General features: G+C 37.5%; 3 protein-coding genes across 5 annotated transcripts; 1 reads left to right on the top strand and 2 right to left on the bottom strand.

Moving 5' to 3' along the window:
- Positions 1 to 21: 21 nt before the first annotated feature.
- Positions 22 to 13,281, bottom strand: LOC110745370 (K(+) efflux antiporter 3, chloroplastic-like). 3 transcript variants are annotated; one of them, XM_088245463.1, is made up of 20 exons: positions 13,082 to 13,276; positions 12,804 to 12,897; positions 11,591 to 11,974; positions 11,185 to 11,286; positions 10,124 to 10,204; positions 8,869 to 8,970; positions 7,593 to 7,670; positions 6,834 to 6,902; positions 6,584 to 6,634; positions 6,240 to 6,353; positions 6,050 to 6,151; positions 5,828 to 5,962; positions 5,184 to 5,365; positions 4,942 to 5,077; positions 4,546 to 4,617; positions 4,269 to 4,370; positions 2,504 to 2,665; positions 1,424 to 1,513; positions 1,164 to 1,325; positions 22 to 565 (listed from the first exon to the last, which is right to left on the bottom strand). In XM_088245463.1, the coding sequence occupies exons 2-20, from the start codon at positions 12,837 to 12,839 to the stop codon at positions 308 to 310; spliced, it is 2,418 nt and encodes an 805-aa protein (XP_088101589.1). In that variant the 5' UTR covers positions 12,840 to 12,897; positions 13,082 to 13,276; the 3' UTR covers positions 22 to 307. The 3 variants fall into 3 exon arrangements, with proteins under 3 accessions (XP_088101589.1, XP_088101588.1, XP_088101590.1); XM_088245462.1 differs by having other exon boundaries at positions 12,804 to 13,276; XM_088245464.1 differs by lacking the exon at positions 22 to 565 and adding an exon at positions 597 to 750 and having other exon boundaries at positions 12,804 to 13,281.
- A 1,065-nt stretch (positions 13,282 to 14,346) lies between these two features.
- LOC110745372 (peptide methionine sulfoxide reductase B5-like) lies at positions 14,347 to 17,025 on the bottom strand. The gene is made up of 3 exons (XM_021945454.2): positions 16,619 to 17,025; positions 14,952 to 15,108; positions 14,347 to 14,841 (listed from the first exon to the last, which is right to left on the bottom strand). The coding sequence occupies exons 1-3, from the start codon at positions 16,945 to 16,947 to the stop codon at positions 14,677 to 14,679; spliced, it is 651 nt and encodes a 216-aa protein (XP_021801146.1). The 5' UTR covers positions 16,948 to 17,025; the 3' UTR covers positions 14,347 to 14,676.
- Positions 17,026 to 24,085: 7,060 nt separating this feature from the next.
- Positions 24,086 to 26,717, top strand: LOC110745371 (glutamyl-tRNA reductase 2, chloroplastic-like). The gene is made up of 2 exons (XM_021945453.2): positions 24,086 to 24,512; positions 25,025 to 26,717. The coding sequence occupies exons 1-2, from the start codon at positions 24,266 to 24,268 to the stop codon at positions 26,392 to 26,394; spliced, it is 1,617 nt and encodes a 538-aa protein (XP_021801145.1). The 5' UTR covers positions 24,086 to 24,265; the 3' UTR covers positions 26,395 to 26,717.
- Positions 26,718 to 27,395: the final 678 nt, after the last annotated feature.

Raw genomic sequence — 27,395 nt, 5'->3', positions numbered from 1 at the left:
AGATGAGAGCACAAGAAAAAATAAAACTAAAACATTCTTTCTCAAGCACTTCATAAAATTAAAAAAATTACAACAATATACAAGCCTGTGGTTTGATAAAATGAATTCGCACCCCCTAAAATGAATTAGCACCCCCATGCTACTTTCCCTGAAACAAATTTTAGCCGCCCTATCACAAAGTTTGTCCCTATGCGCATTGCTAGTCCCAACCAAAACAGACTAGTTTTTTACACCTTCAAGGAATTATGATTTCACTGGAGTGAAAAATCAAGCTTACACTAGTTTCCCCCTATACTACAGTTCATCCTTAACAAGAGTTTGATCCATCAACATCTTGTGATTTCATTGCAAAACTGTTCTCTGTTTCTAAGCCACTATGTGAAACTCCTTCCTCTTCTGTACGCTCAGACCGTTGGAGCTCACTGTTTTCTGGATTTTCTTCATCCACATCCCCCTCAGTTGTCAAGATATAAGTACCATTTTCCTGGTTTACCCCCCATGATTCGTCTTCGGATGATGTTGATGGAATGGGTACAGGGTCATCAATCAAGTCGGCAACTCTCACCTTGTCAAGCAAACCCATTAGTTATATATATCATCCTTTCCTACTGCATGAAAACTCATAGATCATATACATTGAACGAACTTTAAAGATAAAGTAGTAATTCAAGTAGCTCAACTTGAAGTTGCAAGAAATTTACGTCGCCAAACTGTACTCCACCATGACTATACAAGAGATTACAATGAGAACTAGGGAAAAAGGAATGCATGTTAGCAGAACCAAAGTGACAGTTCATATGAGTTCAGAAATCGAATTCTAAATAGAAAAATCACTTGCAGAGAATGTTGTGAATAATTTATGAATGATGTCTTGATAAACTCAGGCCTCAACGAAACTTAACATAGCTTCTCATAATGTTTAGGATCTATTTGGGGTCAAAACCTAAGTAGATGATCATATCCATTTAAAATGCCTTGTCATTCTTGAAAGATCTGTTTACCACAAACATCTCAAAATGAAAAGCTAATACAATTTCAACCAGAGAAAGGAAAATGCATGTCATGGCACGGTGCTGTAAATCAGTTCTGATCCAGAAGATCAATATGAACAATAAAATTAGACAAATTAATTTCAGTGCAGGAAAATATATACTTGCAAGTACCTGCATAGGCTTCAGACTATTAAGTTCTCTATCATCAGTTGTGCTCACTCCTTCTTGAGCTTGCAGCTCCATTGAATCACGAATGAGCTGACGGAGAAAGTTCACATCATCAGACATAACTCCAAACCCTTTCAAAAGCTTAGAGCCCAGCTGCAAACTTGTCTGCATGAATTAAAATATTTAGTTAGGTACAAAGTTATATCATAAAAAGACTTATCAAATTCAATAATTCAAACAAATGCAATCAATTAATTTGATACCTCTGCACTTTCCAGAATAGCATCTGTTGCACCCGCTTTCTTCAGATCTAAAAGGTGCTTGAGATCTAGAGCTCTGGCATAAATTGGGACCTGTAAATTTAGAATTTTCACCATAAAATTGACATTCAAACCAAGGAGGAAGAGTACAGAAAAGGATTTAAGATCTGAACAGAATAGACATCAATCTAAGATCCAAAAATTAAAATTAAAGTCAATTATTAATTGGAATGAATTTAGCCTTCAGAGCACTTGAGCTGGTACTATGTATGGCAGGAAAGGACTGGGACTCTTAGATTGAGATGTCAATTCACATTTATTGGTTCTACAATTCACTTCAATATAAGTATATTTTCTTATTCTAACCTCCGAGTTCATTCTATGGTCAAACCCAGTAGCTGCTGTAAGATAGGGATGTGTTCTGTTTGTGGGTTTGGCACTTGAGGTTTTGGTCTTGATTTTGTTATATATGTTTTTCTTGTATTGTTTTGGTGGATATCTAGTTCACTATGCCTCTCTGCTTTTGAGGCTTTAAAAAATCTGTCTCTTATAAGAATAGAAAATAAAAATAAAAGAAACCCTCAAAATTATCTGCTCAATCCCTTATTCACTCTGAGTTCCTTGCATAAAAACTCAAACCCGACCAAGATACTGTCAGCTCCAAGCTGTCAATCTCACTAGGCACAGAGCATGATGTATAACCAAACCATCCCAGGAGCCCGACGAATGTAGAAGAGCATTCTAATGCATAATGAGAACCCCCACACACGAATACACAGAGACATGTATCAGAGTCAGTGGGAAACCATATACAGAAATATTTTAATAACTAATAAACTGTAGAGATAAATATATAACCAAAAAGAAGAGGAAAGACAACTGCTCTATTAGAATTTCATGCTTCATCTGGAAAATGGATTTCAAAACCACTGAATGTCCTTTGAAATGGAATTCCAAAACTAGATAAACTCAGTTCAATGATAATCCATGCTGCAATAGACAAGGATATTTCTGTTTACATTGTATGATTACATCTTATGTGCGTATAATGGATGGACAAACAAGGAGGAGAGAGAACATTACCGCAGGGAAAGCAAGTCGAAGGCTTTGAACTGCCTCAGTTGTTTTATTTCTTGCAGTGTACATAACCATGACAGCTTTTGGGCAAGAGATACCAGCAGATTGCAAAACTGCTGGACGTGATCCATCCCCATAAAGAATTGGAAAACCAAGTTTTCTAGACGCCTGTGAATGAAAAGGTTAAAATAGCATCAGTTTATCTTTAACATACCAAACGAAGAAAAGATCTTTTAAAAACATATAAATTTTCCATTACAGTTTAAAAGCAGATATCAAACTTGCTTCAAATGTCAATTCAAAAAATTAATAAGGTGTTTTATGGAAAAAAATAATAATAATAAGGTTTAAGGAAAATAAATGACAGCAATAAACTCTTTCCTCAGAAAAAAAAATTCAATCTCATATTAAGCAATCTAATATGAACTTTTTCATAACTGATTCCCATGCTTCTAATGCAAGAAGTAAGCAGTATTTCCAGTATTTCCAGGAATTTAACTACTTCACAAGAAAATTAGTTAAAAAGTTTCCCCTGCAATGCAACATAATTCTTCCAAATACTTAGATCTTGTACTGTATTTTTGGTCGAAAATAATATTGTTAGCAGTATACTACTATAAATAGCCAAATGTAGGGATAGGCTTCTAGCTGTATTAAACTTCATTAGTGCAAACATAGCATCTGTATAAAATAAATTTTCAGTTATTTTAATACATAAATTTGGTAAATCAACTGGTTTTTGGTTAACTTACAAGCCGTGCATCTCCCACCACTCCATGTTCTCTTACATACCAATCAACATGAGCTACTTTCAATAATTTTAACTTTTACGTTTCAAATCTTTTGTAAATATATTTTGCATTCCATTCACACAGTGTATATAGGGGTCCAGTCGAGTATACATAATGTGTATGTTCGACGTGGGAAGTGCATGTGTGGGATCAGATACATTCCACCATATCCATACATTACTTAAAAACAATTATAATACTTATCAATATCCGTCCGGGTTTTCCATAAAGATTCATTTGTACATACATAATACACTCAAAGAAACTTAAACTCAAGGAAAAAAACTTGTCATATTTCGCATTTTACGGAATTCTTAAAAACTTAAACTTACTTGTAAACTTCATGAAATGTTTATCTCAAAGACTGAATACCTAATAATTACAGGTGAAAACAGATATTTTCCCACTTAGCTATAATATATGACACAGCCTTCCTTCTCCAGAAAGTTAGTCCCCAAACAACATATGAAATCTAGATGCTAAGATGCATCTAGAGTCCCCAAACAACATATGTAGCTTGCAATACAATATTCGTTTGTGTCGTTCAGCTCCTGAACACTGTTAAATAGAACCTTCAATGGTATCAAGATTAATGCATAGTGATGAGATCCCTGACCTCATACTATCAGAAAATATTACAACATTCTCAAAACCAATTACTTTTTTTGGGCCATATCAGAACCCACTACTCAAGAACACTAAACTATGCAAAATTCCATTTTTGGCTATCGTTTCGTTCTCAGGGTGTGTGAAACAATGTCTTACTTTCTACCCAACAATGTAAAATCCACAGTTCTGATCAAATTTATAATATCCAGACTTTTTCAACCAGATAATTATGGCTAATAAGATGATTTCACTTGCTTTATTGCAAGTATTCAAGTATTACTCATTCAAATATAATGAAAAGGAATTATCATGTTCATGCATATCAAATCCTGTTTAACATAGGAAGCATCACAAATAAAATTTTTACTAACCTTCACCACAGAAGGGTCAAGATCAAAAGCTACAAATGGCCATCCCACATTATCGCCATCTATCCCAGAGGCCAATGGAGTGGACAAGAAATTGGCAAGGACCTGGACATGAGAGAGAGAGAGAGAGAGAGAGAGAGAGAGAGAGAGAGAGAGAGAGAGAGAGAGAGAGAAGAGGAGGAAGAAGAAGAAGAAGAAGAAGAGTAATTACAATAGGACCTGAGAACTACTGCTCACTCAAAATTTAAATCTTGTAGAACAATGTAAGTTATAACCTTACCTGGCCCATTTGTCCAAATCCAAGAATAACAACAGGTTCACTAGAATCAAAGTTCACCACCTCAGCAGCTTTCTACACACATTTGTTTTCTCAGGCACTAAATTGAAGTTGAAGATATGGACATATCATAACTCTAAAACTAATTCAGAAAAACTTGATGGTTGTACTATTTTATCAGAACACAAAAGCAAAAAAGTGGATTAGTGTGAAAGTAGAGTTAAGAAACTTCAAATGATTCTGTTCAGTTTCTGATAAAACTTTAAATGAGTGTGTTATGGACTTGAGTTATGATTTAAAGGAGTTGATGCATGGAAACTCAATCCAGAAGATACATCAATGGCCTGCTATGGTTGCCTCCAGAAATCTTCAAATGCATTCTATGATGAAGTAACTTACATCCTCAGCATCTAAATTGTCACCAATAAATTCAGCAGCTCTTCTTCCAGTTTCGTTAAGCAATGGGGTCAATGCCATTGACAAGACAACAACAATTATGAGCAACTTGTTAAGCTCAAGTGGTAGCACACCAAGCCTGTTTCGACAATGCAGGAAATATTTTAAAACAAATACCAAACCTGAAATGTGTAGTCACAGATTATTCAGTGATATAACTTATGAGTTATGAGTTTATAGCTCACCTGTTTGCAAGAGAAAACACTACAAATCCAAACTCGCCTCCTTGAGATAGAAGCAATCCTATTCTTACACTTTCTTTTAAAGTGAGCCCAACACGAGGGCCTATTGCTGTTATGATCAGTGTCTTGATGACAATCAAGCCTGCCAAGAGTGAAAGCACATTCGGCCACTCTCGGAAAAGAAGCTGCATATAAAAGAAAATATGAATTGTGTAAGAGAAATGCATGCTGAATTTTTAGCGATTATTCTGCTTTTTTATTATTGCCGCATCTAAAAATTTTGGGTATGAGACGCGAGTCAAGAGACATTCATGTTACATAGGTCTGCAGAAATAATCACCATACATTTTATTTTATTTTTCAAGACAATAGGGCCACTTATCAGATCATTAAAATAATGAAAGGAAATATTAAAATGCACCGGCATATGAATCCTAGTCAACAATTTTCGGAACCAAAAAAAAAGGGATTACTTGTCCCTTTGTCCATAAACATTATTCTGTCATTGAAATAATTAAAACAGAGAACTGTGAAAATATGCAGGCAGCCAAAAACGATTTCAAAGATTGTTTCTCAGAAAAAAAAAAAAATTAATCTTGAAAACAGAAACATCAAATGATGTTTGTAACTAAAGAGTACTTCAGTACCGGCATGTCAATGGACGTCCCTGTAGTCACAAAAAATAACCCAAGAAGTAAGCCTCGAAATGGCCTTATATCAGCTTCAATCTGTGTCCGGAAATTTGTTTCCGCTAATAGTGCTCCAGCCAAAAATGCTCCAAGCTGCATATGCAATGAAGCTCAACTATTACATAGAAAGGGCAGGTATTAATCTCAAATATGCTCCGTGTTTAAGAAGTGATATCAAACCGTATCACTGAAACCCAACTTCTGGGTGATAAGTGAGGTCCCTGCAACTGTCAATAAGCAAAGCGCAACAAAAGCCTCAGAGCTCCTTGCTTCTGCCACAAACTGATATTACAAACTAAATTTTAGTGCCCAGAAATAACATATAAAATAAATACTAAAGAGCTTAAGCCGTACTGTTTATCATGCAAACCTCAAACACTCGTCTAAGAAGGAATTTTCCTCCAAGAGAAAGAATACCCAGTCCACCTAAGGCTTTTAGACTTTCCTTCAGAAGCATTGGCCATATACTTTCCTCCGCTAGGTTCTGCAGAAAAATAAACAAAAAGTGAATTGTATCTGAAAGCAGACAAACTCCAAAAGGTTTTAAAAGGAAACAAATAGAGAGAAAACAGCAAAGTCCAAATTAAAGGTGCAAAAACTGACAAGAGACGAATCAGGGATAGATAATATGTATTAACAAGATTGCACATTCAAATATGATTTACTAACAAATTCCACATTAAGCTTATAAAGTTAATTGAATTTTTCATATACCTGGCTTTCCAGCACTGGAAGTATGACTAAGAGAGGTACGACTGCTATGTCCTGCAAATATCAAGCAGTGGCGGAGAAAATAGTTATTGACATCATACTCTTTGCATGATGACCCTAGAAAAATCCAGAATGGGAACTAAAAGAAAATGAAACACCAAACTGCTTATTCCATTCAATTTAACAAATCAAGACAATTGAACCCCAAAAGGAAAAATATATATGTAACTTCAATTGTGGTTTCAAATAGAACCTGTAAAAGAAGTATCCCTAAAGTTGCTGAGCCAAATCTTGTAGGGAGTTCACCTTTCTCTGCAAGTAGCTATACATTATGCTATGTAAGCTCTACACAGCAATATCAAATATCATTAAGGATATTGCAATAAATTAACGGCAAATATATTGGTATGAGTAATAAAGTAGAGAATTAGTTCCATTCTTTGCAATTTGATTTGTTCCACGGATTTTAATGGGAAAATCCAATTAGAAGACTCATGTAACAAGAAAATGGAAACAAAAGAAGAACCTTTGGGAAATACTGCCTGACATTTGGGATTGCTGTCCATTTTAGAACTTGTAAAGGCAAGAAGTTAAACAAATCGAAATACTGAATGCTCACAAAACTATCTGAAACGTTGAAATTCCCACCATAGGATCTTCTATGTCTTGCATTGATTGAGCCCAATCAAGGGACCAAAAAGAAGCTGTGATGGGAGTTTTTTTCTAGGCCTCATTGTTCATACTTCCTTAGAAAACTAAAATGCCATTGTACAACCATTGAACTGGGTATTTTATCACAACCACAGACTAGACAAAAAGAAGAAATACTTATACAATACACTATCGCTTTAGCTTAGCAAAAGACAGAGAGACAAAAAAGTAAATGATCACTTTGGCTTGAATATAACTAACCATGTTACGGAACCACTATATCTGTAGTGATAATAGCAGCTAATCGAAATATACTTGTTCATCTGAAAAATCAATATAAGCATTTTTATATTTAAATTACCTGAAGTACAAAAGCTGAAGAAGAGAGAGAGAGAGCAGCACCAATCACTACGGCTTCATCAATGCTTCTGATGTTGACCTATTACAAAAGGATGTACACAAAAAAAGAAAAGGTTAATAATGGCTGGGACAGAGGGCTTTCTGTATCATGATGCAGTTGGAAGCACTAAAAGACAGACCACCAGTGATTTTAAACATAATGAAAACTTTATGAACTTGAAAGCAAAATTTACATTCAAGTTTCAAAATTTTGTCACCACGGTAAGAACTTTGCACTTCAGTAGTCAAAGTCATAAGACAGAACACCACCATTGGTTTTATTTTATGGTTTTAGTGTATTACCTTTCACACAACTTCAACATAAATGGTATAGCTGGTAGTAAAGAAACAAATTGATGTAGTATAACTACTTAAATAAAAGAAAATATTTAGTGCTACAAAATATAACGGCAAAATGTACTAGTATGACAATTATGTACCAAAAACTAATCAATACACAACAGCAAACAAAAATATGTGGAAATGCTTCAAGAACGTAGAATTAGGATTTTCCAAGTTGGTATTTGAGGAAACGGAAACAATTCATGCATTCCAAAGGAAAGAGAGGAAAAAAAAATTCTATAAGCTGAAGGGACCAATCATGAATCATAAAGTGCAGGTGTGGGACACAGTAAGCATCACTTTGACACTTTTACATTATCCCTCTAAGGGTTTTCAATAGCACCCACATTCTAATTTAACATAGTCTGCCTACCTCTAAAGCTAACCCTAACTATCTAGCAGTCTAGTAACTCAACTGTTTTAAGAAATGGCGTGCAGCTGTACATATGTTATGCATATAGCATATGAATCAATGAACAGTAGGTTGAAGCTCTATCATCATGGCGTTTTTATGACATAAAACTAATACAGCAGCGTAAGACAAATAAGATGTGAAATTAAGAACATAAAAAGTAATACCATCCTGAATTTAAGGATAGAAGGGATGAATAAGAATAACATAACACCTGATATGTGCAACTAGCCACTAGCTTAGCTACCGTGCCCATTAGCTAAAATCTTAATTAAGTTATGAAAACCATATTTCCTATAAGCTGAGAAGAAGAGAAAAAAATAAGAAAACTGTCAGCACTACACCTGAAATGGATGCAAGCCTGAAAACTATGATAAAGTGGAGTCCAATAAATAACTAAGTCAAAAGCTTCGTAATATAAGGTTACATAGAATGAAATCATAGGTTAAAATGTTTAAAATGTTCTATGGAGCAGAGTTCTCACCAAATCAGGCCTTGAGTTAAAGAGGAACGTCAAAATTCTGGTTCCAATAGCCCCATTTGGAGGAAGTTCGAAGGCTGTGAAAGCAAGAGTAGACAATACGACCTTCAAGAGGAAGAAAATTGAGAAGAAGAAAAAATGTCAAAATTCCAGCAGCAGCACTATAAAATGGTTATTTTTTCCAATGCAATTAAAAAAGCATTCATGAAAAGTAAACACAAGCTTAACATATAAGATGCAGACAAAGAGAAATAGGACTAACTAATGACAATGGTTGTATAACAAGGTGTTTAAAATTATTAATCAACAAAAAAGTACCGAGTACACTTCCATTAAGACAAAATGTCTCAATGTGTTATAGTATTTCTTTACTAACTAAAACAATTTTACATGGAATTCTCCGAAAACAAAGGTATTGCAATAGCCTTAGCCCTTAAGATATGCAACTTTCCCTATTAAGTTTCTAGTTCAATCATACAACTAACAGTACAACCAAATTAAATTTTATGTAATGTTATGACATGCTGATAGGTAATAGGGTGGCGGAAATGAATGACTCTGCAGACTGATCAGTCGATCAGAGTGGCAATTCCCTCAACTGAGCATGAAGTAAAGCATGCTTCGTTTGTTCATACCAGAGAGGAGGTCTCAAGTCTTGTCCAAAAAAGTGGGAACCACAAGTAAGCAATAGCACTACAGAGAAGAGCTTACTTGAGAGAATTTGTGCTTGTCCCATTAAGACCAACCTGGTGCTTTATTTATTTCATTACTTTACTCACAGAGAGAGAGAGAGAGAGAGAGAGAGAGAGAGAGAGAGAGAGATCTAAGAAAGGAAATTTGTTACTAGACAGTAATTTGCTTGTATAAATAACTTTTCACAGATTGAGAGCAATTCAATTTCTGTTATTTGACACCATTCAATTAATCTATTTAGCAAACTAATCATTGAAATGCAATCTCTATTTATTCCTGCTATCTGTTCCACTCCCTGAGCCAAAAGAATGAATAGGATTAGGAATAGCAATTCAATTTTTGTCTTAACTATTCATGATGAATACTCATTTGATTTCTTCTTATTCCAAAAGCACATTTTTCCAGCTATATCACATGTATCTGATGTTTTTATTAACTCATACCCTAACTACTCCAGTTTGTGTTTCATAATTATGCTCAATAAAGAGAAAAATATCAAGCATCTCATATACACAACTACTGAGACACTAGAAACAGCGAGTTCTGCTTTTAGTCAACGATTTACCTGAGTTAATCCCATGCCAAAGGCATATTTTGCAAGAGCCTTTAGACGTGAAAAAGAAAGCTCCAAGCCCATCTCAAATAGCTGAAAGGGAAAACATAACAGTCATAATTACAGAAGTACAATTTAAGAGGTATGTATGGACCAACATATCATCATGTGAGGACTATAAGCTTCTTTGAAAAATTCAGAAAGAAAAATGGCATACGTCTAAGAAAACATTATGCAAAGAAAAGGAACACATCTTCCAAAAACCTCTCCCCGGATATTTCCCTGTCCATAATCCTCACTAAGTCCAGCTAATGATCCCTGAACACTTGTATCTTTCTTACTTTTAGTATCACAGTTAGGTGCATCCAGTAATCAACCAATAGAAAACTAATTTAAACTGGATGTACTTATGTTTGAGCATCAAAAAATAAAGATGACAAGAGATTCTTTTCCTCTTTTTTTTTCCTTTGTAAAAGCAAAAGGACACCCCCTTGCACATAGGAAGCACACAGGGGTGACCAAAAAAATTGCTTATTGGTTCATCCCAAGCACCATTGGACCCAAAAGCTTAAGTTGGTAAGGAATGGTAAAATAATGTATATCAAGCTAACACCATCCTCACCTGCTGCCCTATCCTGAAGAGGCAGAGAAATACAAAGAGGGAAACATATAGGTGCAGCCCCACCCTGCACTTCGCCAACCAACAAAAAAGTGGGGTATGCCCGGTAGGAGGTTCCAGACTCATGACATCATGCAATCAAGGTCTGATAATATGTTAGATAACCATTTGACCCCAAAAGCTTAAGTTGTTAAGGAATAGACCAATAATGTATATCGAAAATGACCATTTGGTCTAGTGGCATTTACTCTCATTTTGTATGAGGTTCTGAGTTCAAATCTCAAGGACAATAGAAGTTTAATATAAAGGGGGAAAAATAGAGATGAATTTGCACTATCACAAACCAAGATGATGAATTTGCAGTATTCATAAACATGGTACAGGTACAGCATAAGAATAAAATGCCACAGAATTAAACTGTTCCAACAGTACAACATCAAGAAAGAATGCTTACCAAGAAAAGAATCCCCCATTCAGACAAAACTTTCACATCTGTAAGATTTCGAATCAAGCCAAACTGATTGAGTACAATCCCCGCGAAGAAGAAACCAAGAATCTGAAAGCCATAACATACGCTGGATGTCATCTACAAAGCCATCTAATGTAATTAACAAAACATGGTTATATGCAAGCATGGATTTCCAAGTTTGCACATAAAAACGCACATGGGTGGACACTGGACACATATGCGTAAAAAAAAAAATACGTAGCATATACACAAATACTCCTCCCTTACTTACCACATGCTTGCCCATATTGCACACATATTATGAAAACAATGTGTGCAATCATCTTAATGCCAAAGGACAATAATAAGAAGAAGAATGAAAACAAAAGGCGAGATACAACAACAATCTTACAGGGCTGGCTTTGATGATCTTGAATGCAGGAACGATAATGACAGTAACAGCTAAGAACGTCAAAGTATCAAATCCCAAATCATTAATAACATCAACAGCGGTGGCAACATCAAGTGCTGCATACATCCGAAATCTTTCTGAGTGGGCTGGTCCATGGTTTGAGAAATCAAGTCCTCTCCAGCTGTATACAGAAGCAGCTAACAAAGGATTTCCTAAGAAATTTCTTGAAACAAAGGGGGGATGCCTCATCTTGTAATTGGTGGCATATGATATTGGATTCATTTGCTGGTTGCTAGAATATGGAATAAAAGAACGCCCACAAAACCGTGATAAGGCTAGAGAGCAGGCCATAAATGGCCTCTTTTGTTTGATAGTGTTGTATCCCTGCAAGGAAGAGAGCAAAAGATAAAGACTAGTACTACCACCATTTAGTTTTCTAATAAGGATGTGAACATAGAACAGTTTCAAATTACTAGTTTAATCCAACATCAAAATGTAGTATAAAGAAGCATGGAAAACTTAATGGCTTTGGATTTTAAACAATAATTCTGAAACTTTGGCTGATTTCATACTCTGTTTTCCTGTTGTGGATTGAAAACTTTGACATATTATTTGGAAAATTTGCCAAAAGTTTTAGCAAATAAATGACAGTTAGAATAATTTTACAAATTAATCAGCATTTGAAGTCCTAACTAATTGTCAATTTTCCAAACTGCTTTAAATTGTTCCCTACTGGTGGTCACCTAAAGGAAAAAAACATTATTTAGTTCATCATTTGGTAGACATGTAATGATGTAATAAATAGGATAAGTAACAAGACTGAAAAGTTACATATGGTTTTCAAATCTTCTTGGGCAATCCCAAAAAAAAAAGTATTCATCTCCAAATATATGAGCTGAAGCCGAACAATGCGCTCACATATACATACCAAATATACTACAAAAGACTTGGATTCATCAAGAAACCTAACTTAGTAACATTGCCATGAAGAAATTATGCCTTTCTATTAATGCTTTTTCTTTTTCCTTTTTGAAGAAAAGAAACTCAATCAGCCTTATCCACAAATCAGATGGGACTTATTAGTGTGGTAAGTGCGGTAATTCAAGTCTCAAGAAAGCAAAGAAATGGAAACACTAATCTAAGAAAATTACCAAATAATGAGTGGAGCTTAAAGTTTGAAACTTTGAGTTATACAATGGATGTTAGAGGGTACCTTAGAGCTTTCAAAATAAGTCACTGACTCCAACATAGTGCTGAGGCTGATGACACAAGAATACCCACATTGAAGAAACCACAAGGACTCTTTGCTGTAAAGTTACAAAACCCAGAAGTTATTTTGCATATATTTGAATAAAAACACACAGAGCTCAGCTGAGTCAGTTGGCCCCCCTGAATCTCCTTCCTTTTTCAGCGTTCTGAGGAATTATTGGCCCAAAAGAGCCAGACCCAAAAAAGAAAGAGAACCAAAAGATGAGGACGAAAAGTACACACGTTTGAGGCCTGTGGGTTTGAAACTATGTATGTATGAGAAAGAGAGATAGAGATTAATCCAATAAGCCTTGTATGTGACTGCGTTTGACAGTTTGTGGGACGGTTTGTGGAGGAAAGGCAGGCGTTGAGGCAGCGAAATGGATTTCAACGTCTCCTGTTCAGTCGGAAGCCAACGTAATTTCCACGTGGCATTGCCCACAGGCCACAAAGACCTTGTGACTTGTAATTATCTCGGACAAGAATTTTTAGTAGATAAGAGGAAAAACGTTGCATAAGAAAATGTTTTTTTTTAGTAGTCTACATCCTAGTTAGCATTTTCCCATACGTACACACGTATTTTTTCAAAAATACTTCTGTTTTTAAATTCAAACGTATAATACACATATTATATACGTACTTAAGTATTTTTTACGTTTAAAACACATTTTTTTACAAATTTTCAATAATATAGACAAAATTCACGTATTATACACATATCTTTTACATTTATTGAATAGAATTAATATATTTTTAAATATATTATATTAAAATATTATATAATGGCCGAACTTTTTAATTGTATTTTTCCACATTTTTGCCAAACAAACTATGTACATTTTTTATTCGTACTTTTCCTTTCCGTATTTTACTAACTATGGTCTACATAGGAAAGTGTTATTACTACAGTAAAATAGTGGCAATTTTGGCAAGACAAAACAACACGACTTGAATTTGTTTATGTGTGGAACAGTTCGATTTGGTCTTGTTCATCTCTCAAATCGAAACTGAAATTAAAAATTACATGCGGTTCGATTTTCATACAAGATATCCAAGGAAATTGAATCAATTTCCCGGCTCTCAATTTACATGCGGTTTAATTTTAATGGATGAAGAATATTCATAGTTAAGGGGCTTGTAACTCAAATAGTTGAGATCATTTAACCATACACCCGAAATACTAGGTTCGATTTCCCTTCCCCTATTTCTATGTTTTTTCTTCTTTCTTACCTTTTTTTTTTTTTTTTTGTGCCAATTTAACTTTTAAACATGTTAACGGTAGAAAATGAAGATGAAGAGAATAATGTAGTGTAACCAAATATGAATGCATAACCGAAGTTGGATGTATACCGCGGCATATATAACAAATCCTGCATACAACAGCTGTGTACTACTACACATCTACACGACCCCTGTCACGGTAATAAAACTGACTAGCGGATATGAGACAGACATATGCAAGAATTATTTCACTAAATATGATGCATCATTTAAGGCTTACAAGAACATGAACAAAACCTTAGTTTGCGTTCTAGGTAAACCATTCGCTAAAGCAAGAATGCAAAAAGCGTACTTAGGAAGATACATGAGTCCATTCCTATACATCAGAACTCAGACACAACATCAGCTGGTATAGCTGGAGGAATAGGAGAAAAAGAAGACCAATTTGGCGAAATTATGTGTAAGTTAAGGCATACAAAAAGAAGAATGACAGCAGTAGCACGTAAAGGTTTAGCATCAATCTTTATTCTTTACCATGAAAAAAGCTTTATTGACAGAATGGCGCTCACTGTGAAGGATTAGAATTGGCGATATTGAAATGTAGCATGCAAAGGGCTTCACTGCGAAGGATTAGAATTGGCAGGAGAAAACTTTAATGAAATACTATTCACACAATGGCGCTCATCCGTGGGTGTTCGGAAGCCTTCGCCTTTGAATACATGACCCAGGTGTCCACCACAAGCCGCACATGTAATTTCAGTCCTCATTCCATCTGGATCTGGCTGATAGTATAAAGAAATTGCATTAAATATATAACTGATAGCTGGAAGAGAATGAAGATTAATAAATAAATAAAACAATCAACAATGCTGCACAAAGGAAGCCTACTCACGTTATAATTTATGGCCCCAGGAAGACCCTCATAGAAAGCTGGCCAACCACATCCAGAATTAAATTTGGTGGTGGATCTGTAGAGAGGAGTCCCGCATCCTGCACAGCCATAGACTCCCTCCTCAAAGAACTTGTCATATTCTCCTGTGCCTGGATACCTTTATAGCATCAAGCACAAGTTAGTTTCCATTCTTGCATATTCATTAGATACCATCACGAAACATAACAAAGCATTAAGCATGTTACATTGCACAGTGCATGCCATCAATTACACAGTAGTTATCTAGCTATCCATTTTATTTCTGAAAATTTGCAACAGCCATTCCAATCGAAGCCTATCATGGTTTCCATTTCCTGTTTTAATTTTGTTTTACAAATTGTGGAGGTTGGAGAAATAAGTAAGTCGCACAGATTCTTCTCCCACAACAGTTTCAGTAATTAGAATGACTGTAAGGGTCTTCTTAAAATCAACAATGATAATTAAAATAGAAATTGAGGATAATTAACTGGAAACTTTCTATGACTCAGAGACTACATATCACACTTCCTGTTTTACCAAATGTTTATTTGTTCACAAACTAATAATTTCCCTCTTTCTGTAAGTGCACAAATATAACCATTTGCAATTTAAACTTAGCATCAGCCCCTACTTCAACTCCACGAATGCCATGCTTAATGTTTTAGGTCTTTGGTCTATACTAGTCGGTTCCTCTCCTAAATAAAGAAGTGTCCATGGTAGGATGACAATCTATTTTAATCTCAAAGTCATACTTATGAACATGGACTCATTTTTCCTTCCTCTTTTTTTTTGGGACAATCACTGTAAGTTTGCCCAATTTCAATATAGAATCTTTTTTTAACGGATACGACTCCTCCTACCTTCTTTTTCTCATATTTTACAATTTAACATTCTATGCCAATTACACGTTGCTCCCTTGAGGAAGTGGTAGTCATGGCAGTGAACATGGCAACACTTAATCAGAACATTCTAAATGATAAAGCAACCATTATCACCACCTAATGATGTTTGTATTCATCCCATTTGTATATATAGAAACCGGAAATCCACTCATTTAGCAAAAGACAGCTATTGCTGTTATACTAGCCATGATGGTATTCATTTAAAATTCCACTACCCAAGCTAGTAATATCCAGCATTAGAAGCCATGGATAAATAGATGAAGAACAAGAATTAATACTAGCTCAGTCTTTAATTGGTATGTAATCCCCACAGTTCAAATATAAAGAGATTCACCCAACCAGATCAACCTAATCAATTCAAGCTAGCTGGAAGACCTCAATTGCTATAATCTTTTGTTCCTCCAATGTTAGTAAACTCTTGAAAAATGAACTCCCTGTTCATCTCTTCTTCTTACAGTATTAGACTATGAAGCTTACACCATGAAACAAGACCCAGGGATGCTCAGTGTCAGAGCCTCAAACTCCAAAAAATATATCTCCCTCATTTCACTCTCATCCAACACACAGAACCCAATAGTCCCAATTTAAAACTTCCCACAAAAAACATGAATTTAGAAATACGTACCAAGTAAATAAACTAAAATGCTTGCAATTGCTAGTTATTTCTCATAATCTATACATCAATATAATTAATATTAGAAGTCTAAATCAAATTATTAAGCGACTAAACAATTGCAAACATCTTACTCTGTGCCTTTTTGCCTCAGAATCCGAAACTGCTCAGACGAGAGCACGGCCCGCCACTCCTCCTCTGATTTCTGTACCGACCCAGGAGCAGCCATGGCTACAACAACCCCACCGCGAAAGCTACGCTTACTCTGGAACAAAGACCCACCAAGCCCAATAGCGGGTATGACGCTTGAAATGGGTCTTGGTGGTAGAGCTCTGAAATGGGTTCTGAAGAGAGAAGTGGGTGCAGGTTTTGAAGGGGGGAGGAGCTTCGTGACAGTGGTTGTGATTGTGGTGTTGACGGAGGAAGAGGAAAGGGGTGAGGATTTGAGAACGTGCAAGCCCATTTGAAGATAAAAGAAAGGCAAGAAAATGGTATTAGAAGATTGGACTAGTTCAACTGCAATTAAATATGCACCGTGCTATTTCGGGAGCCCTCTCCTCTTTTTTTTCAATATTGATATGATACTCTTACAACGGGTCAATACACTCACAACAAAGTTACACTATCACAATCAAATAAATTATAATTAAAGTATCGAACTCATCATAAATATATCATAGCCATCATCTATGTGAGTTGAATTTAAGATCAAAGACTCTTCAATTGCTAATTTAGGACTCTCCAATTTCCGAAAGACTTGACGTCGTATTGGTAAAAAAATCATAACAATCGGTATTCATGATTTCACGTTCAATATTTCATACAAATTTATTGCATTTTTCTTTTGCAATTACTAAACTCATTTGTTTCTCATTGTGGGGAAGAAGGACGAAACTTTGTTTAGGCTGCTTGGGGATTTAGCGCAATGCAAATTTGTCATTCTTAACCAACTTTAGCCCTTCAAAACCAACTTCAAAAAGCCTAACCCAACTGTAATTACAACAATAATCTCGATGCAACTCAATAATAAACAGGGTCGTTTGGTACGACGCACTGTTATGAATTGGATTAAATATTGGTACTATCTTGTATTCGCTTGGCTTGGCATAAGCTGGATAACACTTGTACAGCGTTTGGTGTATGTTTGATTGGACTAGGACAATTTTTTGACTTTTCTTCTCTCTCCATCTCTTTCCTTGTCTTCCTCTCTGCTTCTCTTTCATCTTCTTCCCCTCTACATCTCTTTCATCTTATTCTTCTCCATTGTAGTTGTGGCTGCCACTTGGTGGGTCGGTGGTTGTGGGGCGATTGGGTGAGGTTGGTTGCTCGTTGCTTGGGTAGGGATTGTTAGTCCCTCCTCTCCAGACAGGTTTCGCTAAGAACACCTAAGGAGGTGTTTTTGGTGGGCACAAGTCAAACAATATGGTAGAATATTTTCAGATCTATTTCATTCTCCGAAAGGAGGTATTTATAATACAGGTTACAAACTCTAGTAGGGTTTAATTAGGAAATAAGTGGAATCCTAATTACATAATATCTACACAAAGGAAAAATAAATAAAACCCAAATAGAATAGGACTCGCCAACACTCCCCCTCAAGTTGGAGCAAAGACGTCACGCATGCCCAACTTGTCAAGCGAGTTGAGAAAGATACTTGTAGAAACAGCTTTCGTAAGAACATCAGCTAACTGATACTCTGAACGGATGAAGGGGAAGGACACAATCTCCGCATCCAACTTTTCCTTAATGAAATTTCGATCAACCTCCACATGCTTTGTACGGTCATGTTGTACAGGATTATGACCAATTGCAATCGCAGCCGTATTGTCACAATATAACTCCATGGGTTTATTAGGCCCAAACCCAAGGTCTTTCAACAATCTTCTCAACCATAGTAACTCAGATACACCATGGGTCATTCCCCCGGTACTCGCCCTCAGCACTAGATCTAGACACCACCTTTTGTTTCTTGCTCCTCCACGTAACAAGATTGCCACCCACAAACATAAAATACCCAGATGTCGAACGCCTATCTGTGGCTGAACCTGCCCAATCAGCATCTGTATACCCTTCTACATTTGTATGGCCATACTTGGAGAAAATTAACCCCTTGCCAGGAGTTACTTTCAGATACCTTAAAATACGAGTCACAGCCCCCATATGATCTACACTAGGAGAGTGCATAAACTGACTCACTATATTTACAGCATACGCAATATCTGGACGAGTATGAGCCAAATAAATCAACTTCCCCACAAGTCGTTGATAACGTTCTTTATCAGTTGGAACTTGATCGGGATATATCCCCAACTTATGATTCTGCTCACTAGGGGTATCAATCGGTTTACAATCCAACATTCCAGTTTCTGCAAGTAAATCCAAAACATACTTTCTTCGGGATAGAAAAATACCATGTTTAGATCTGGCAACTTCAATCCCAAGAAAATACTTTAAATCACCCAATGATTTCATCTCGAACTCAGAAGCCAGATACTTCTGAAGACTCTGTATCTCTACATGATCATCTCCAGTCACAATCATATCATCAACATAAATAATTAAAGCCGTCAATTTACCTTTATGACGCTTCAGAAACAAAGTATGATCAGAGTTACTTTGCACATATCCAAATTTCTTCATAGATGCAGCAAATCTTCCAAACCACGCTCTTGGAGACTGCTTTAATCCATACAAAGATTTCCGTAGCTTGCACACCACACCCTCCTTAGAAGTCACAGGAATACCTGGCGGAGGATCCATATATATTTCTTCCTTGAGATCACCATGGAGGAATGCATTTTTGACATCAAATTGTAGCAGCGGCCAGTCACGGTTAGCAGCTAAGGATAAGAGTACGCGTACAGTGTTGAGCTTAGCTACCGGAGCAAAAGTCTTTGTGTAATCCACTCCATATGTCTGAGTATACCCTTTTGCTACCAATCTTGCCTTGTAACGGTCAATGGAACCATCAGCCTTGTGCTTCAAAGTAAACACCCATCTGCACCCAACTGCCTTTTTTCCTTTTGGTAAAGGAACTAACTCCCAAGTAGCATTCTTGTTCAAGGCTTCCATCTCAACATGCATTGCATCTACCCAATTTTGATCAGATAGAGCATCCTGCAACTTAGTTGGCACACATACACTAGATAATTGACACAAATATGATGCATATGACTTAGATAAACGATGAGTTGACATATAATGGTTAATGGGATATTTAGACTTGGCATGTATATCAGGAGAATATTGTACTTTAGGTTTCCCACGGGTAGTACGTGGGGGCAAAGAATAGGTAGGCATATCACTAGAAAGTACCTCATTATCACAACTTGATTGAGGCAATGGCAGGGCAGAGGGGGGTATATTATCAATTTCATCTGTACGAGAGTCGCCAATATCACTGTTATGTCCTTCTGAGAGAGGGTCGAAAAAACCACAATTTTGGTTTGGCGACCGGTCGTGGCTTTCCTCGCGACCGGTCGCTTCGCTCGTATCAATACTGTTATCGCTCGTCGACGCGGGCGACCAGTCGCTTCCTATGTGCGACCGGTCGTTTCCAAGCAGATTCATTAGCGACCGGTCGCCCACTTCTACACGACCGGTCGTATCTAGACAGATTCGTTCGCGACCGGTCGTTTCCTCACTGCGACCGGTCGCTTCCCTTGTATCGGTACTATAGTCCCAGCTCGACGCGAGCGACCGGTCGCGTCCTATGAGCGACCGGTCGTTTTCATCCTGTTCTGGAAAAATTTCCTTATTTTTCACTCCGAAACTCTTTAATTCACTCCCCCTCTCCCCCTGAGTTGAAGATGAGGGAGACACATAATAGGGTACTTCTTCTTGAAATGTGACATCCAAAGTGACATGTACCTTCTGAGTAGGCGGGTGATAACACTTATAACCTTTCTGAGTCGTAGAATAACCAATGAAGACACAGCGGAGAGCACAAGGATCAAGTTAACTCCTTTGATGAGAGTAAATATGAACATACGCAACACACCCAAATACCTTCGGAGGTAACTTAGAGACCGAAACCGGAGGAGTAAGAGCACATAACACATCAAGTGGAGTCTTGAAATCAAGAACCCGACTAGGAGTACGATTAATCAAGTAGGCGGCGGTTAAGACACCATGTCCCCAAAGGTGATGGGGAACAGACATATCCAACATCAGAGAGCGAGCAACTTCAAGTAACTGGCGATTCTTCCTTTCAGACACACCATTCTGTTGAGGTGTAAAAGGAGTGGTAGTTTGGTGAATGATACCTTGATCACGAAAGAATTGGGCCAAGGTATGATTCACATATTCACCGCCATTATCAGTGCGAAATACTTTAACACGAGCATGGAACTGAGTAGACACCATGGCACAAAAGTCAGGAAGAATAGAGACAACATCATGTTTAGTCTTCATCAAATACACCCATGTTAAACGAGTGCAGTCATCAATAAAAGTCACAAACCAACGGAAACCATGAGAAGTTACACGAGCAGGACCCCAGACATCAGAATGTACTAACTCAAAAGGCAAAGCAGCTTTATTATTACTTAAGGGAAAAACAGTACGGTGGCTCTTGGCCATTACACAAGTCTCACATTTGAAACTAGACTCATCACATGAACTAAATAATGAAGGAAACAAATGTCTAAGATAACCAAACGACGGATGTCCTAAGCGACGATGCCATAACCAAAGTTGGTGCTTGTCCTTGACACTGCCACTCAGAGCTTTATTAGCGACACAATCACGAACTGCTGCAGCCGGCAACTTTAAGTAATACAACCCCCCTATCCGTTTACCATGCCCAATCTTCTCGTGAGTCCTGAGATCCTGGAAAAAACAATGGGTAGAATAGAAGGTAGCAGAAGCGTTAAGTGTATTAAGTAAACGCCCAACATATAACAAATTGCAATGAATATTGGGAACCAAGAGTGCATGAGACAGGGGTAAAGAAGGAGTAAGATGGATGGTACCTTCATTGGTAACTGGGGAAGGTAAACCATTAGCACTAGTAATATATGGGTCACGAGGGTTATGCAACAACTCATCAAATATTTTATCATTATAAGTCATATGATCAGAAGCACCAGTGTCAATTATCCAAGTAGTAGAACCCATACCTGGCATAGTATTAGAAGCACACAGATTTGCAGATGGAGTTGGAGGACGGGCCTCATCAGGAGTCACAGTGTAAGTGGCCTTGGGACCATACATACGAGCTTTGTAGTCAGCAAACCAATCAGGGTAACCATGCTCCTTAAAACACTTTTCGGAGTAATGATCCCCATTACAATGGCGGCACTTAGGCGGACCTTCAAGAGAGGTGGAGGCAGAAGGACGAAACCCAGCAGAAGATCCAAACTTTTTTTGCGGCTGGCGACCGGTCGCTACTTGCGGGGTGACCGATCGGTGACGTGCTGGATCCACCTTAAGAGCCAGCGATCCTCCTCCAAGCATAGCGGACTGACGGGTATCTTCCTCCATGACCATGGCATAGGCTTCGAGAGGGGGTGGAACAGGACTAAGAGCAAGAATACGGCTACGAACACCATCATACGGTGGATCTAGCCCACCAAGAAAATCATAAACTCGATCGGCTTCAATTTCTTTCAGACGACGAGCCCCATCAGTAGAACAATTAAACTCATGCGGACGCAGACAATCAATCTCTTGCCAGATAGCATGAAGTTTTTCATAGAACACTTTCACAGATTCACCATTCTGACCTATAAGTATGGATTGCCGTCGGAGTTGAAACAAACGAGAACTATTCTGAGTCACAGTATAGGTCCTCCGAGCAGCCTCCCATATATCAAAAGCAATATCACCATGTTCGAACAAGGCACGAACTGGTTTAGTCATGGAATTTAGAAGCCATGACTGCACCAGACAATTATCTTCTTCCCATTCGGTATAGTCAGCGGAGTCTTGAGACGGAGCAGGCTTCTTCCCATTGATCCAACTTGCCATACGACGACTAGTAATCATAATACGCGCACCACGAGACCAAGAGGCATAATTGGAGCCATCCAATTTGTCAGATGTAATCAGGGTAGAGTAATCACACGAGGGACGTGCCTCCTTCGGTGTAGATGCACTAGTACCAGTCACAACTATGGAATCATCACCCATGATAGATAGCAGCGGAAACAAACACAACACAAAGCAGATACGATAAACACAGCACAGGCACGGGCACAAGAACCCTAAAAAGAAATTATGGCACAGAGTAGAACACGGGTTGGCACAACACACACAGGTCACCAGAAACCTGGCTCTGATACCAAGTCAAACAATATGGTAGAATATTTTCAGATCTATTTCATTCTCCGAAAGGAGGTATTTATAATACAGGTTACAAACCCTAGTAGGGTTTAATTAGGAAATAAGTGGAATCCTAATTACATAATATCTACACAAAGGAAAAATAAATAAAACCCAAATAGAATAGGACTCGCCAACAAGTATTAGTTAATCCCACTTGAAATTATAACCAGGTGAAACAAACATGGGATAAAATCTTAGCCAAGCCAATCCAAGCTTGCACGGTGTAACAAACACCCCCTGTAAGTACAACTCCTCTCACCTAGCTATTTATTATTATTATTATCTTCACTTCTTTTTTCCTTTTTTTGCTAGAGCTCTCATTTTCAAGTTATTATATTGTGGTTATTGATTTACTTAAAATGACTTTAAAATGGCCAACGGGGTCTAGCCCAGTCTCAGGTCCGAACTCATATAACATTTTAATTGTGTGTGTATGAGAAATTCTCATCCATTGTAGTTTAGACTATCGCTTATACTAAAACAAATACTTAAAATGGAAGCTCTAGCAAAAAATGATAATAAAAAAGTGTTATGGGACTAGTTGTACTTAAAAATGTTTCTTATTTGGTTGCACTTAGGGTGGATTTCTTCAAGTTGGTTTTGTGGAGCTAAGAATGACAAAGGCCAAAATGCTTCAATTTTACACGTTTCAACTTGTCATTGGACGCCCTTCCAACCTAAAAAAAAGCTTGTCATTGGACGTGTAAGAAAAAAAAAACTTTCTCCAATAAGAATTTATGTGTTTTGAATTATAGATAAACGTGGTTTAGGCCATCCATTTGGTATGGATTATCTGATTATCTTGTCAGAATCCATGTAGAATAAGGATTCTTGTAGCCCTAACTCTAAAAATAGAGATTACTAATGAGAAGAAAAAACGCACACAACTATTTTCTCAACTATCTCTCTCATTTCTTTTTTCTCAACCATCTCTCTCGTTTCTTTTTTACCGAACGATAGAAATATCTTTGATAAAAACCGAAAGGCTTGATTACAATAATCACAAAGGCGTAAAAGTTGTCAAATTCCAAGAACATTTATTTTAACTGGACCAAAAAAAAATTTATTTTACCAACAAACCCGACGACTTTTTTGTTCAAAATGAAAAACATTAAACAACTTGGGCGGTGGTCAATAATGGGGTTGTTGAAATAATACCGAACACGACGCCTAAACCGTCCTGCTTATGGTTTGGTTTTTTGGTCTGTCAACAAAAACGTGTTTCTTTTTATTATTTTTGTTTTTAACATTTGACATTGGCTGCTTCCTCTCCTCCTCCTCATCGGTCAAACTTTTTGATCCCTTCGCACCAAATTCCAAACTCCCCAATCAAACCTTTGACAATTTCGTTTCACATTCTCTCTCTCTCTCTTCATATATCATCTCATCACCATCCACCTTTTACTCCGATTTCTTCTGCAGCCTTCATTCTTTCTCTCTCTCTCTCTCTTCAAATGGCGGCTGCTGCGAGTGGTGTCGCCGCTCTTCCATGGCCGAACGCAGAGCGCGCCACCTCCTCCTTCTCCAAGTCTTCGCATTCCCAAATCCGAATCCCGCACAGGCCTTTCGAGATTCAGACGCTCAGAAGATCTGCGTTCAACCCTAGGTGTGAATTTGGCGCCGAGAAACCGGTTCAGACCGCCACTTCCAGGTCTTTGAGATCTTCGGCTCTCGAGCTTCTCAAGACGTCCTCGGCTGACAGTGAGTTCTCTTCTCAATTCAATTTTTATTACATTTCGATCGATAGCCGTGATTGTGTTTTGAATTGCTAGTTCGCTGTGTTTAATTTTCTAATTTGTTTTGGAATTTTGATTGGTCAAATGATTTAATTTGCGTAATATTCGTCCAGTAAACCAGTTTAGTTTCATAAATCGTTGATGGGTTGTGGTTTAGGGCTCTTGAAATGGTTGCTAAAAGTTAAAGAACAGTGACTGTTTAGTGACCTATTAAGTGTTCATCTGAGAATTAGCAAAGCATTTACGTTTTGTTTTTAGTTTGATCTCTGAAATTTTCCTCTAGTTTTCAATTTAGTATAATGGGTATGTGTATGTGATTATGTGACTGTTAAGCAAAATCTTTACTCTGAAAAGGTTGAAGAGTATGTTTTTTTGGTGGAATAAATTATATGTTTCTCAGAGAGTTTGAAGATTGTGTGATGCCACTAGTTGATTTGGTGATTCAATTTTCTGAACAATCCTTTTATTTTCTTTCAGGATATACGAAGGAAAGGAGCAGCCTAGCGGTTATAGGCCTAAATGTTCACACTGCTCCAGTTGAGCTACGTGAGAAACTTGCCATCCCTGAAGCACAGTGGTCTCAAGCCATTGGTGAGCTCTGTGCTTTGAATCATATAGAAGAAGCTGCTGTTCTTAGCACTTGTAACCGTATGGAAATATATGTGGTGGCTCTCTCCCAGCATCGGGGGGTTAAAGAAGTGACTGAATGGATGTCAAAGGTGAGTGGTGTTCCCGTCTCTGAGCTTTCTAAGCACCGAATTTTGCTGTACAACGAAGATGCCACCCAGCATCTATTTGAAGTAGCCGCTGGGCTTGATTCTCTTGTACTAGGAGAAGGTCAAATCCTTGCTCAAGTCAAACATGTTGTGAAAGTTGGACAAGGAGTACCTGGTTTTGACAGGAAAATCAGTGGGCTTTTCAAGCATGCAATCACTGTTGGGAAGCGAGTGAGAACTGAGACCAACATTGCCTCAGGATCAGTTTCTGTGAGTTCAGCTGCTGTGGAGCTAGCCCTAATGAAGCTTCCTAAACCTTCCTATGCTACTGCCAGAGTGTTGGTGATTGGTGCAGGCAAGATGGGAAAACTCGTAATTAAGCACTTAGTTTCTAAAGGGTGCAGAGAAATGGTGATTGTTAATAGGAGTGAGGAGAGAGTTGCTGCCCTACGTGAAGAGTTCAAGGATGTTGAAATAATCTACAAACCCCTCTCAGATATGCTAGCAAGCGCTGCTGAAGCCGATGTCATTTTCACCAGCACTGCATCAGAAACCCCATTATTCTTGAAAGAACATGTACAGATGCTTCCATCTGTCAGTCCAGAACTTGGAAATCGGCTTTTTATTGACATCTCTGTACCTAGGAATGTGGAACCATGTGTCTCAGATCTTGAAACTGCATGTGTATATAACGTGGATGACCTCAAAGAGGTTGTGGCGGCTCACAAGGAGGATAGGCTTCGGAAGGCTATGGAAGCTCAGAAAATTATCACTGAGGAATTAAGTAAATTTGAAGCTTGGAAGGATTCACTTGAGACTGTCCCTACCATCAAGAAGTTTAGAGCTTATGCTGAAAGGATCAGAGCTTGCGAGGTTGACAAGTGTTTGTCAAAGATGGGCGATGATATCTCAAAGAAGCAACAAAAGGCTATTTATGATCTTAGCATGGGAATAGTGAACAAACTCCTTCATGGTCCGATGCAGCACCTCAGGTGCGATGGAAGCGACAATCGTAGTTTGAGTGAGATTCTAGAGAATATGCATGCTCTAAACAGGATGTTTGATCTTGACACAGACACATCTGTATTGGAAGAAAAGATTCGAGCGAAGGTGGAACGAATCCAGAAGTAAGGGTCGTTGTAGCTGGTTTTTTCCTTGCTCCAGTTGCAATTATGTTGGAATTCCACGTACTGACCCTGCTATCGCAACTGTATACACAGAAAGTCAGTAGTTTGGAGGCCTTTGTTTTTATTGATTGACATTCTTGGGGACAATTAAATCTGTCCTACTCATACATGGTAGATTTTCGGCGTAGTAGGCAACAAACCGAAGTTTTGGGGGGAACTTGTTGCTTATTACATATAACAGAGGTTGGTCTTGAGAGTTGATGATTCTTGTAGTTAACAATTCATTGAAATTGAGTATAATAGTCCACATACATACATATTTGGCCACGTTCCCTCTTACTTTTACCCCCAATTTTTTTCTTCAATTTTTTTAACTATCAAAAGGAATAAAAGGCAACAACAGATTGGATGAGTTAAGATGTTTTAGTTTACGGCATTGCATCAGAAGGTGGAACTGAAATTGTTGTAGCCGTTTGGACTTTGGAAAATCTTGGACATATGTATTCATGTAAGCATGTTTTTGTTCAGCATGTGAAAAATGTATTATTTTTCTTCGCATATTTTTAATCCAGAAGTCATGGAATAATCAGGGATGGTTGATTGTGTATCATCACGCAGATGGTTGAGGTTGTTGATTGTGTTTAGAATAATGACTTTGTATATGGTATTGAAAATTCAACATCTATTGTGCTCATCTTTTTATATCTTTTTTTTACACTACTGATATTTAGGGAGGATGAATTCGAACACAAGACATCAGGTGCATGGGTAACTAATCATATTTTAATCCAACATTTCCATTTATCTCGCCAACCAAACACAGGGATTAGACTTTTGAGTGGGCTTTAAAGAGGTACCAAGTAAGGATTAACAATTGGGATTAAGGAGTGATGGGAAGGGAGAAAAAGGAACAAAAATCTTCTTTCTAGAAATGGATTTCCTTCTTCCACAACAGCACAGCTCTTGGTCAGTATATTGCAAGAAAATGAAATCATTTCAAACGTT

Source organism: Prunus avium, chromosome 8 (assembly GCF_965620075.1).
Source record: "Prunus avium chromosome 8, drPruAviu1.hap1.1, whole genome shotgun sequence".
NCBI classification, from domain to species: domain Eukaryota; kingdom Viridiplantae; phylum Streptophyta; class Magnoliopsida; order Rosales; family Rosaceae; genus Prunus; species Prunus avium.
Note: the sequence above shows the minus strand (reverse complement) of the source record. Positions and strands in the feature narration are given on the sequence as shown.

Bases quoted from the DNA above. Each gene is read 5' to 3' on its own strand.
- LOC110745371 (XM_021945453.2), top strand. From the start codon at position 24,266: ATGGCGGCTGCTGCGAGTGGTGTCGCCGCTCTTCCATGGCCGAACGCA. The intron at 24,513-25,024 runs GTGAGTTCTCTT...ATTTTCTTTCAG, and splicing joins CAAGACGTCCTCGGCTGACA to GATATACGAAGGAAAGGAGC.
- LOC110745370 (XM_088245462.1), bottom strand. From the start codon at position 12,839: ATGTTGGAGTCAGTGACTTATTTTGAAAGCTCTAAG. The intron at 11,287-11,590 runs GTAAGATTGTTG...TATGGCTTTCAG, and splicing joins AGATCATCAAAGCCAGCCCT to ATTCTTGGTTTCTTCTTCGC. The intron at 6,903-7,592 runs GTAATTTAAATA...CATAATGTATAG, and splicing joins CTTCAGCTTTTGTACTTCAG to CTACTTGCAGAGAAAGGTGA.
- LOC110745372 (XM_021945454.2), bottom strand. From the start codon at position 16,947: ATGGGCTTGCACGTTCTCAAATCCTCACCCCTTTCCTCTTCCTCCGTC. The intron at 15,109-16,618 runs GTAAGATGTTTG...GATGCTATAAAG, and splicing joins CTGAGGCAAAAAGGCACAGA to GTATCCAGGCACAGGAGAAT. The intron at 14,842-14,951 runs GTGAGTAGGCTT...TTATACTATCAG, and splicing joins CTGGGGCCATAAATTATAAC to CCAGATCCAGATGGAATGAG.